Consider the following 12314-nt stretch of genomic DNA (forward strand, 5'->3'; position numbering starts at 1 on the left):
ATTTTATAAGTAAATAAAGGTTATTTAATTTCGTTAACTAATTAATTACAATAATTTAATTTACGGAGGGTCTGGCCCCGAATGGCCCCAGTGAAAGGTCCCCCTCTAAATGTTCTCAATGGAGGAAAAAAAAAATTTGTCAGTTCCTTAATGGTAAATAATAAATTTGAGATCACGAAAGTGAAAATAAAATCAAGACTTAGCTTGAACCCCCTAACATACACTTAATTAAGTTGTTAAGTCGCTGAATAATGTTCATTCAAAGTAAAGGAAGATATATATATCCATGGATGGCAAAGTGTTTAATGAACAATCTATGTTAGAGATGTGGTGAATCTTAGTTACTCCCTCCTTTTATGTTTTGATTATTTTAATTGAAATATTAATTTAATATAATAAAAGCTTTAAGGATAATGTTATATGTAGCTCTAAGGGTTATATATAAGCATTAAATACACTCTTGAAAATTGTATAAAATTAGGAATTCATGACAAAAACACGCGTAAATTAGTGTAATTAGTGTTTATATTTTTATGATTTCCTAACTTTACACGATTTTTTAGTGTGTATTTAATGCTTATATGTAGCTCTAAGAGCTATGTATAACATTTTCCAAGCTTTAAGAAAAAGACATCTATATGAGATTTTATTAGATTTTTCTCAGCGTGTAAATTTTAAATTTAACTCTTTTTTAGCATTTGAAAATATTAATAATCAAATAAATAGGTGAATAAAATTAGTAAGAAGATAAATAGTACTAATGGAACAAAGAAAGTACTTTATTTTATAACCCTACAAAGCTCCTTTACAAATATTCGGCAAAGGGGTTATTGGAAACACTTTTGCAATAAACTCAAATTTGAATCTTAAATTTTTTAATTCATATTTAAACGACATTTCTACCCAACTTTTACACTATGAAAATAGTAATGAACTTATATTACAACAATTGATATAATTAATCATCTAACAGATCAAGAGGTCAATTAAGTTTATTTTAATCAGTTTCAACTAACTACTCAATGCCAAATTGCACCTTTCTCTTGGTAGCATAGTATTAGTAAAATTAATTAATACCGAAAGCTAACTTAGCTTAATTGTTGAAAACAACATATTAAAGTAATATAAGCATCTCTTAAGCATCTTACTATGCTCCATTATATCTCTTTTTAGTTTTCAAAAGATGAATTTCTTGAACTTAAATTTTTTTAAAGAATATACTATCATGATAATTATTTTTTTCCGTAGTATGTGCCCAAAAAATAAATGGAGTTCCTTGACTAGGCCTACTAAACAAGTGAAACTACTGCATTCATGCATTGTCACCTCAATTACTACTAATAGCTACACTTTAGAATCTTAATGTTGTAATTAGCCCATACTATAATTTTTATATTTTCAATTTGCAAAAGAAAGAAATTTTAATAAAAAAAATACATGTGAAGCATTTGTTCTCTAGATTCTCAATAACAAGAATCTCTTTTCCAAAAACATCCCAAATTCATAAATTCTTTCTCAAAATTGACAAATATTTACTCTTTGGATTTATTTATTTATTTATTTTTATGCTCAATTCCTATTTAGTAGAGACATTTTTTAATTTTGCCCGATTTTTGTTCTACCGTTAGTAAATGGTTATAAATTTAGTTTTCATTACCTCACTATATATACATATTTTCACTTACAATTTTGTACTACCATATTTTCTCAACATACGTGTTAAAAAGTAGTTTTAAAACATAATAAGATGAAAAGAACAAGACCTTAGATGATTGTCAAAAAAAAATAAAAAAAATAAAAAATAAAAAATAAAACCTTAGATGGAGTATGCAATTAGAGGGGGTTTTTTTTTTGGCATACAAACTGATACGGAATTTGCAATTGGTCACCGGTCCAACCCCGAACCTATGAACATACCAAAATTTTACAAATAAAAGATTTAGAGACTGGATCAATTATACAATAATGACTGAAACCAAACTACACTAGATCGATAAAACTAGTCAAAAACCTGGATCAAGACCAGTTTCGGCAAATTTTAGGCTAATTCTACATTCAATTTTTTTTAAAAAAATAGTATTTTAAATACAATGAAAATAAAATTAATTGTACATTTACTAGATAGCTCACAATGTAAAATATTTCACAAACTTTTTTTTTTTTTTTTTTGAGGAGTAAAAATCTTCATAAAGTAATAAAGGAGAAAATCACTTTATCTTAGAAGTTATACATTATTTTAAACTAATAATCAAACTGAATCAAAACCAATTTATACAGGAGACTAAGGACGTGTTCTCTTCATCTGAAATAAGGTAATTTGGTTTGAATATTTTAAGGCCTGGTGTGGTTTGAATTTTTCTGATCTAGTCTAATTTTTCTTGTCATTGTCTAACAAATCTATCTGATCTTATATGAGTTAATTAATTCTAATATGAACAGAAATATGAAATAAGTTATTGAAAACAACTCTGAAACTGAAATAGACTGGAGACTTTTCCAGAGACTGAAATGGTTCTCTTCAATCCGATTATGATATCAGGTCAATTTCTCTATATTTTTTAATCACCCTTGCATGAATTTAACTTTACAAGTCTTTTCCGATTTGTACGAAAATAGAAAAGTTACAAAGATCTAAATAAATTTTGTCCTCCCTCCTACGTGCTCCTTCTATGTTCTAACATATATACCCTTCAATTTGATGACATATCTTATTTTATGATCCTTCTTGTACTAAAAAATTATTTTGTGGTACCAAATTGTACTAGGAGAATTTTCATTTTGTAATAGCACAAATCGCATAGGCCCGCTAACTTTCCTCATTTTCTAAGGGGTGTGAAAAAAATTGATGCATAATGTGGGATAAAAGTTTATTCTTCATTTTGCTATCACCAGGCTGGAAAAAAAAATTGGAGTATTTATTCTTCTATCTAAGATGCCAACGTTGATTTAGACCTAAAGTATTGTGTTGAGAAGAGTACAATTGAGATGTATTTGGCTTAATGTAATTACTTATAACTTTAGATGTACGCTACCAACAGATGAATCTATATGTATGTATTGTCACGTCAAATTTGTATGCAAAAATGTTGGTTCTCAATTAATTTGTTATTATTAGTAATATCTTGACGCAAGATCTCCAAAAGTTTTGTCGTATATGACAAGAAAAAAACAGAAAGGATAGTTTAAGAATTTTAGTTGTTTGAACCTCCTTATACCAGTTATACTAATTAGAGTTTCAATTCATGGTTGGTTATGTGTTTTATGTCTCGTATTACTTAGCATACTTGTCTCGAAACAAAGAATGCATGGGGAAAGAAAATGTACAAGAGAGAATAAGGTTGAGAGCAAAAGTTTAAGAAAGTTTGCTCAAAAAGGAAACTGCACACATTATTTATGACAACATAAATAAACAAGTGTCTATATAATTGGAGAAGGACCATTTTTTAGGATGCAAGCCTTCCCCTACTCTCCTAGAAAGTAAACATACAATTCCAATTCCATGCATATTGGGGGGAAGAATTAGGGAAAGTGAAACATTTGTTTTGATTGAACTTTTTATGCTTAAATGTATCTTCAACCCTAGCTAACTCCCTAAAATATCACACTCACCATTTTGAAGAATATTAGTCATGGTTTAGGCTTATAGCTAGCTAGGTTTAAGATATAAATTCCAACAACAGGCTTTATATAGTATAGTTTATATGTCCTTTTCTCAAACTACTTTTTAATTGAAAGCAAAAAAACTATTTTTTAATTAATGTTAATTATAGTAAATTATTAGTAGTAAGTTGGTATATATTGGTATGTAGTTGTATATTTTAAAGGGTATACATGAAGTAGCACATCAAAGAGAAACTCCAAACCAAAACTAATACACTAGGAACATATTAATATGTTATGCTTATCCAATGTATTAAAATAAAAGATGAGAATAATCATGTAACACTAGAAGATGTTAAAAAACTGTTGGTTAATCGTCTCACAATGTACAAATTGCTGCCAAAACTCAAATGAAGGTAAAGGCAAAGATACAAAGGTTTAGATCATCATCTACATGGTGGGATATTAACAAATCAAACTGATGAAAAGTTAAAAAATAAACAAAATACAAAAAACAAAAATATGTCCACCAAGTAAAAGATTTTCTTATAATTTGTTAGGTACCGATAAAAAATTTGTTATCATGTAGACGAGATTCAACTTCAAGTCATATGACGCACCACTGTAACAACACTACCAATCCACGCCAAGTACATTACAGAGAAAGTAAGGAAACCATCATATATTTCAAAATTTCCTACCTTTTTTTTCTACTGTGTTTTGAATTTATGAAAAACCAAGGCCAAAATTTTTTTAAAATTAGACTAGCATCCTAAAAAAAAAATCCTTTCCCCACCATATATACATGGTAGTAGTTAATATTCAGGCAAAAAAAAAAAAAAAAAATAAAAAATAAAAAAAAAAGAGGAAAAAAGCTGTAAATATAAACCTACTCACTCCTCTAAGAAGTTGTTCACAATTTTAATGCTTGGATTCACTACTTGTTTCTCCCAAATATCACTCCAATTCTTACTCCCATCCAAAACCGCTCTAAACGTATCAGTACCGTCGATTCTATGTAGACCCCAGCCAGCATTTCTCAACCGTTGGATTTTCTCCATCTGTATTTTCGCAAGTTGACACGTGTTGTCCTTGATATTCTTCACTGCTTCATCATATACACCTCTCAGCACCTGATCATCTCTCTGGTGAGCATTAGCACTAGCACACCTGAAGTACCGTTCAAATTCTGGTACACCAATTGCCTTTGTTAGCCCTGTGTTAGGCGCCAACTCATCAACTTCTGACTCGTAAAACTTGGCTAACTCGCTAACCATGCCCGAGTCAAGCATATCATCAACTCGTTTGATTAAATACTCGTTTAATACTGGTAATGAAACATCAATCCAAAGGAAGCAGCATTTGTATCGTAACTCCGAGCAAACCGGGTCTGACCCTGAAAACGGGTCCAAATCCGGATTAAACCGGTCGGATAAAAGAGCGTAAATTAACGAGTTTGACCCGCCCACTAATAATGGGAGTTTTCGGCGAGAACTGATTCCGGAAATGACGGAAGAAGCGCGAAGTCGGTATTGTAATGGGGTTAACTCGGGTTGTTTTTTCGGGTCGATTTCATCTAGTAAGTAATGAGGGATGTTAAGTCGTTCTATAACTGGGATTTTGTTGGTTGTAATGTCGAGGCCTTTGTATAGTTGGATTTTATCTGAGTTGATGATTTCAGAAGGGAAATAAGTTCCGAGTTCAATTGAAAGACCTGATTTTCCTGAACCAGTGGGACCCATTACGATGACGAGTTTTTGGTCTTTTTCCTTTACTCGCCGCCGTCTAAGGCGGGCGTAGGCGGCGGAAGAGAAGGTGTTCATTTGTATTGTTGTTGTTGGTGGTGGCGGCTGGTGGTGTTTGAGTTGAATGGGGTTGAAAAGGGAGAGGAATGAAGTGTGTTTGTAATGATTGCACAGTATTGATCGGAAGGGAAGTCTCATAGGAAGAGAAAATGAACTGTAGAGAGAGAAAGTAAGCAAGTAAGAGAGAAAAAAATGGGTTTTTTTGTTTGTTTTTGGTTGAGTTTGTTTTTATTTGTATTTAGTACGGTAATATAGGTGGATTAGCTGGAAAATGAAACACACACAGAAGAAATGAGAGAGAGGAGAGAGAAAGGAGGAGTTTAAGGAATGCAGAGAAAGAATGAGGAATTGAGGAGGGGAAGAGTAGAAGTAAAGAGTATGAATAATATAAAGTAAATATATATAGAAGAATAAGATAGAAGAAGTTGAAGAAGAGGATTTTGATGGTGGTTGTATTATATTTAAATGGGAGTAAAAAATAATGATGATGGTCTGGGGAGAACGCAGGCGTGAAACTTAGAACGAGGGTGATTGAATGTTGTATAGGAATGAAGTTGGCCCTGTTGGTGTTGGATCACAAATATATTATGTGGGAAGCTTAATTTCGAAATCGGATTTTATACTATCCTGGGCTGAGGCGAGGTGGAGATCGGAGAAATTTGCTTGACGTCACGTATTGTGATTTCTTATGTAAAATGTTCATATGTATGTTGTAAACTGGATTTTGATGAGAATGAAGTTCGATAAATACAAGAGTGGGGCTCACTATTGGCATCCAATATAAGGGGAAGGTGTGCGCCCTCCATCGGAGAGTAGCTATTATCCCCCTTTCATAATAATTGCAATATTTTTATATTAAATATGTTTTAGGATGATGGTAACACTTTTTTATTTCGTTTGGTAAGATTCATTACTACTTTAATATTAAATCTCTCTTCTACTAACTTTATTTAGGCCTGGTTTACTTTATTTTATTTTTGCTTAATTGAAATTGCTTTTTTGGTTTTTATTTAAGTGTCCCATTTTTATTATATTGAAATTTATAAATTAAACTAAAATAAATTTTGCTGAACTGAACTTATTTTACTAATTAATAATTCTTCTTTAAAGTTACTAATCTATACAAAACTTAAATTAATTTTGCTAAATTTAAATTAATTTTGCTAAACTTAATTATTTTTACTGAATTGAAATTAATTTTACTATTATTTTTTTAATGAGTAGTAAATAGGACCTTACACTATTTTTTTTTTTTTAATTATCTCTCTATTATACTAACAATTAAACATATTCTCACAAACTCTCCTTCATATAATTATAAAATTTCCACTACCTATACTTTACATTTTAAATTTTTAACTGACAATTTTTTTTTATTTGATACTTCTTCCATGTTTCTCATTTGGAATCTTATCATTCACGTAATAGGAGGTCAATCAGAATATGTTTTTTAGCTAATAAATCCTATGAGCGCGCCATCTTAGAAGAGTATAAATAACCCCATCATATACTCATTGGGCAATATATTCATCGTATAATTTAAGGCAAAACGCCCAAATGCTTTAATTTTCTCTACTTTCTCTCTCTACATTTAAATTTCCAACGTCTAACTTAAACGTCAGAAGTGAATATTCCTTTGATTGCAACATTCATTGTTTTTGCATGTGAGTTGTTTGCACGAGTTGTGACATTGCTTTGGTAATCTCCAGGAGACTCAAAAAAACCCCTAAACATGACCAATCAATATTATTGCTCTCATTCTGAAGGCAAAATCTCTCTCACACATGTCCCAATTTCATCCTATTGCAATCTGTTTCGGGGTTTTCTGATGTCCTGCGGGAGAGTTACAATTCCGAGACTGGAACCGGACGCCTGTACCTGCAAAACAACGGAGACTCCTGGTGGTGGGAGCTCCGCCTCCAACGGTCAAGTTAGTACTTGATTAAGGAGTAATTAATGCGGAAATTAAAGTGATTGGGTCTCTCTAGGTGAGAGTGTTTAATGTAGGTAATCTGCTTTGTTAGCGTGATCAGCCTGTTATTCGTGTGTGTAATCAATGTGTAATCCCCCTTAATGAGGATTAAGGGAGGTATTTATAACCTTGGGAAACGTGCCAATCCTAGGTTTAGGTTAACCTAGGGCTGATTGGGCTTCCCTCGGAAGTTGGGCCTGGGTGGCCGGTTTCTCCATTAGGCATGGAGTATGTCACGTGTCATGACATAATAGGTCCAAGGTGGACGAATAAGCGTGTGCCACGTGGCAAGCCCTGACAGTTCCAACTGAGGGACACTTGGCAGGACCTGATTGGCCCACGTGGCGCATTCCGATTGGTGGGAGCAAAATCCCCTAATCATTTGCCCCTCACAGGTGGCACGTGACTAGTCACGTGTTACCTGTGACAGGTGTCGCACTGTAACAGGCGACGGCCTGCTACAGGTGTCAGTCGGCGAAAGGCCGAGAGATTTTCCCGCCCAAATTTTGAATTCTGAAAGTGACCCTTCGCCTTCTCACTTCGCCTATATAAGGGAGTGTTGACTTCAGTCATTTTCACACTTGAGAACTTTTTGAGAACATTCGGACCCCTGAACTTGCTCTGACATTTTGGACCCTTTCTGCCTACCGCCTGTTCTGACAAGCCGACTGCAAAGGATTTTCAGAACTTCAACAACCGTCACTCGTTCAGGTAACTGTCGGTTCTCTTACTCTTAATTTTCTTTTTATTCTTTTTTGAAATGGCACCACGGAAGCACACGACACGACCTAGGTTAGTGATCAGCCGGTCACCGGGGACGGCTGAATCTAGGACTAGGAGTGCCGCCTGCCCTTTTCCGGACCCATCTTTGCCCTTTATACAAAGTCCGACTGTATCTGTGTCTATGCAGAGCATGATGGCCAGAACAAAAAAGACTGCTAGGATCTCAAATTCAGACGGCTCCTCCCACAGGGTGCCGATTAGTGAAACATCTGACCAGGCGCCAGATGTGGAAGTGAAACAAAGCGGCTTGAAAGCCGGCTGTTCTGAGGGAGGAATCAAAGTGACCCCTTCCCATTTCACAGTTGACAATTCTTCATTCTCTCCCGCTCCTTTTAAAGGAGAGGAGGCGGGCCCCTCCGGGAGAGGGGAGGAGTCGTCCTCTTCGGACTCGTCAGAGGACGATTCCGAGTCTAGCTCTTCTGGCCATGCTTCTCTGGACACAGAAGAGAAAAACAGTCGCCTGCAAGAGGCGAGACTTTCTCACGCAGTTGAGAAGGGGGACAATTGAGCGGAGCCATCCGCCTCTTACCGAGAGCAAAATACCCCATACTACTGCACGGTACCTCGGGGCCGGACTTCGAGGCTTTCGCCCACATGAACTATCTCAGCCGGACCCCTAAGGCAGGCGGTACCGGCTGGTATCAATTGACGAGCCACAGGGGCTACCTCATGACGAGAGGTAAAGCAAACAAATGGAAGGACTGGCGGAGCACCTTCCTCATCATTGAGAGTTCAGACACAGAGCTGAACAAGCGCCTCAACAGGTGGAACAGGAATCCGCCCCTTCTTGCAGGCGGCCGCAGCATGCCGCCTGTTCCCCCCAAGGCTAAGAAAGAGATCCTAGATAAAGGACTCTTCAAAGTAGAGTCGAAGGTGAACTCTACTTCAGGGGTACGAGAGCAAGTACCCCTGCACTGCGTCCCGAGCTTCAAATGGCTCTACGACGAGTACTTTTTGGCCGCCTGTGGCCTCAGCAGTCGGTGCTCAAGAGGTAGCCGGCCTGTCGAATACTCTGTTGTTTCATGCATTTCTTGTTATGACTTGTATTAACTTTGCTAATTGTTTTTGCAGCGGACGCCATGAGCAAAATTACCGCCTCCAAGACTGCGGCGGCCATGTTGCGGGCCTCCATCATGCAACAAGCTTCAACCGACTCCCCCAAGAAGGGGGCACCCTTGGTGGGCTTCGAACCTTTCACCCTTTTTTTGGAGTTGTGTTTATGCATATACTGACTTTTTTCTTCTTTTTTAGACGGGTGCTCCAAGAGCTTCTTCTTCTCAACAGCCGGACCCCAAGGCCCGGAGGACGACTGTTGCGAGCTCTCCTGGTTCTGCCAGGAAACATGCGGCGGCTGAGAAACAGCCGGCCACTTCTTCTAAAACTCCAGCTGGGCCGCCTAGAAGTATGAAGTTGTTCTTGTAAATTTTTAGACTTGCTCCCCTTTTTTACTAGGTCTAATCCGTTTGTTTATGCTGCAGCCGGCCCTCAGGAGCCTGACTTGGTAGAGGTGTCCAAGTCTATGATCAAGGTCGTTCCTCCAGCTGAAAGGGAGGCGGTCAGGGGTGTCGGCACCCTTGACCTAGACGGGATTGCAGGGGTCCTTGCTGAGGTATACTTAGCATATTTTTGAGTATTTGAATTCCAGGACGCATGTTTTCTTTTTTTTTTTGGAAACTGACGCCTGTTCCCCTTTTTACTTAGGCCCTGCTCCGAGTGAACGGCCTTCGCAAGCCGCTTGACCGGAAGAATAAAGAGGTAAAGGCTGCAAAAGCTATGGCCGCCTCCAACTGTGATAAGGCAATGTTTCAAATTGCCCAAAATGAAGTTCTGACCATTGATATTCTTTATTATCAGGCGCAGGCTACCGCCGCTATTCGGTCTCAGTTAGAGGCGACCTAGAAGAGGAATGGCGAGCTGGAGGCGACCATCACCAATCTCAAGGCCGAGCTGAAACCTCTTCGCCTAAAGATGTACTCATACGAAGCCTTGGAGAAATCCTTGGCCAACGTAAAGGAACGCCTGGTGACCCAGGAGAAGAGTCTTACTCAGGAGCTCTCGGAAAAGGCCGAGCAAGAGAAGAAAGAGCTGATCCGGGAGATGATGGAAGACTCTGCTCAAATCCAGCGCATGACTTGGGGCCGCCTCTTCCCCAATGCCGACTTTGCCTCATGGGAAAAAACGTACCGCCAGTGTTCTGATACATATAATCAAGAGATCCTGGCGGCTGCTGAGGAAGAGGCGTTGGAGGAAGCGTTGGAGGAGGAGGAGCCGGTAGTGGCGCTTGTGCCGCTTGGGGGTAATGCATCAAAAAAGGATGCAGCTGAAGCCGAGTCCAGCAAGAAGAGTGCTGACCAGGCGGCAGCTGCTAATATTGAAGATCTGCCCCCTTCTTAAGCTTTATGTCTTCTTTCCACGGCCTGCGTGCCATTTTTTTTGTATTTACCCGGCCAGGGGGCCGGGGCTCTGAATATTTTGCCGGTCTTTAATGACCGGCTTCTTTTTAATGAGTTTTGTTTTGCTTCAAATTTGTCTAAGTATTGAATATTCTGATATCCAATTGTTCACTATACCGACTGTTTTACATGGCCAATAGTTGCAGACAGGTACGGATAGTTAGTCACGCCACCTATGCCCCTGGACGACTGGTTGTCTGTTTCCAGGCTAGACGATCAGTCGGCCATTTATCCAATCGGTATTCGAACTATTTTAAAGACTGGATCCTTTTTAGGCAGGCGGTCCTGTCATTTGTAAATTTAACCAAGTAGGAAAGTGGTCTGACCAAGTAAACATGATTGTTACCTAGTTGCCAATGAACTGAGTAGTAGAGGTATCAAGCGGTGGGTACCGGTTGTTCCCCTTTATTCACCAATGTTTGTTGGCTTTTAACTCATAAGTTGTTAACCTAGCAGGAGTAGTGGTTGAGAGCCCCTGTTTGCTAAAAACAGGCGGACGACTCATACCTTTTAGGCTCCATACTAAGTTTGAGGGAGTGACTATGAGTTAACTTTGGAGTTACTCAATCGCCGTCACTCCTGCTTGAGTAGTAAAGGTACCAGCGGCGGAGGCCGACTGATCCTTTTGATTCGCCAATGTTTGGCTATTAACTCAAGAGGTTACCTAGTAGGAATAGGGGTTTGAGTGCCCCTGTTTGCCAAAAAACAGGCGGTCTACTCAAACCTTTTAAGTTCCATACCAAGTTTGTGGGAGTGACTATGTGTTAACGTTGGTGTTACTCAGTCGCCGTCACTCTTGTTTGAGAAGTAGAGGTACCAGGCGGCGGAGGCCGGCTAGACCCCTTGATTCGCCAATGTTTGTTGGCTATTAACTCAAGAGGTACCCCCTGCATTTATCCCAAGTAATACAGGCGGTCATCTGACTCAGATGTTAACTGCTACCACTGGTTTGGTTAGTGATAGAGTTATCCTTGTCTCAAAAACGGCTACGTGGTTGCCCTTGGGGGCAGTTGTATAGGTGTCGTGTAATTAGTTTATAGAGCAATGTTCCACCCAAAAGGGAATTGCTCTCTGCGACGAATTTCATCCGGAGGGATGCCGCCGGACGCCTGCTATGATGTTGGGACAGGTCGTATTAGTTTTGAAGATTTGATCAGTTGGCTTGGCGCCTGGTCTGATCATTCGGCTTGTGGCCTTGGTTAGTTCTTGGCGAACGTAGGTGCTAAGTAAGAGGAGGGTAGCCGCCTGTTTAGGCACAGGGTCGGCCAGGCCCTAATCTTTTTTAGCTAAGTATAAGGGGGTGGCTGTGTGTTTGGAACCAGTCGGCCCTCTTCTATGGAGAGTAGCCGACTATATGTCCAGACGGCATGCCCCTATGGTTAAATAATACAATGTAGAGTAGCCGACTGTAAAGGTACATGCGGCATGCCCCTCTGAAGATAGAGTGAAATACTCAATGGAGAGTAGCCGACTGTAAAGGTACAGACGACATGCCCCTCTGAAGAGAGTAAAATACTCAATGGAGAGTAGCCGACTGTAAAGGTACAGACGACATGCCCCTCTTAAATAAGAATAAAAATTTAAACTTGGAGATTAGCCGACTGTTTGTCAGTAGGCGTGCCCCTCTTAGTACCAAATTGAATAGTAAGTATGCAAACTTTTATTAAGTAGCTCTTGACTATTTACATCATTCAAAAGAAA

General features: G+C 38.4%; 1 protein-coding gene across 1 annotated transcript; it reads right to left on the reverse strand.

Moving 5' to 3' along the window:
- Positions 1 to 3811: 3811 nt before the first annotated feature.
- Positions 3812 to 6376, reverse strand: LOC110691194 (adenylate isopentenyltransferase-like). Its single transcript, XM_021868110.1, has one exon. It carries the CDS (start codon positions 5541 to 5543, stop codon positions 4494 to 4496), a length of 1050 nt encoding a protein of 349 aa, XP_021723802.1. The 5' UTR covers positions 5544 to 6376; the 3' UTR covers positions 3812 to 4493.
- Between the last annotated feature and the right edge of the window lie 5938 nt (positions 6377 to 12314).

The sequence above is a fragment of the Chenopodium quinoa genome, unplaced genomic scaffold (assembly GCF_001683475.1).
Source record: "Chenopodium quinoa cultivar QQ74 unplaced genomic scaffold, ASM168347v1, whole genome shotgun sequence".
In the NCBI taxonomy this organism is placed as follows: domain Eukaryota; kingdom Viridiplantae; phylum Streptophyta; class Magnoliopsida; order Caryophyllales; family Amaranthaceae; genus Chenopodium; species Chenopodium quinoa.

Coding starts and splice junctions, on each gene's coding strand:
- LOC110691194 (XM_021868110.1), bottom strand. CDS start 5,543: ATGAGACTTCCCTTCCGATCAATACTGTGCAATCATTACAAACACACT.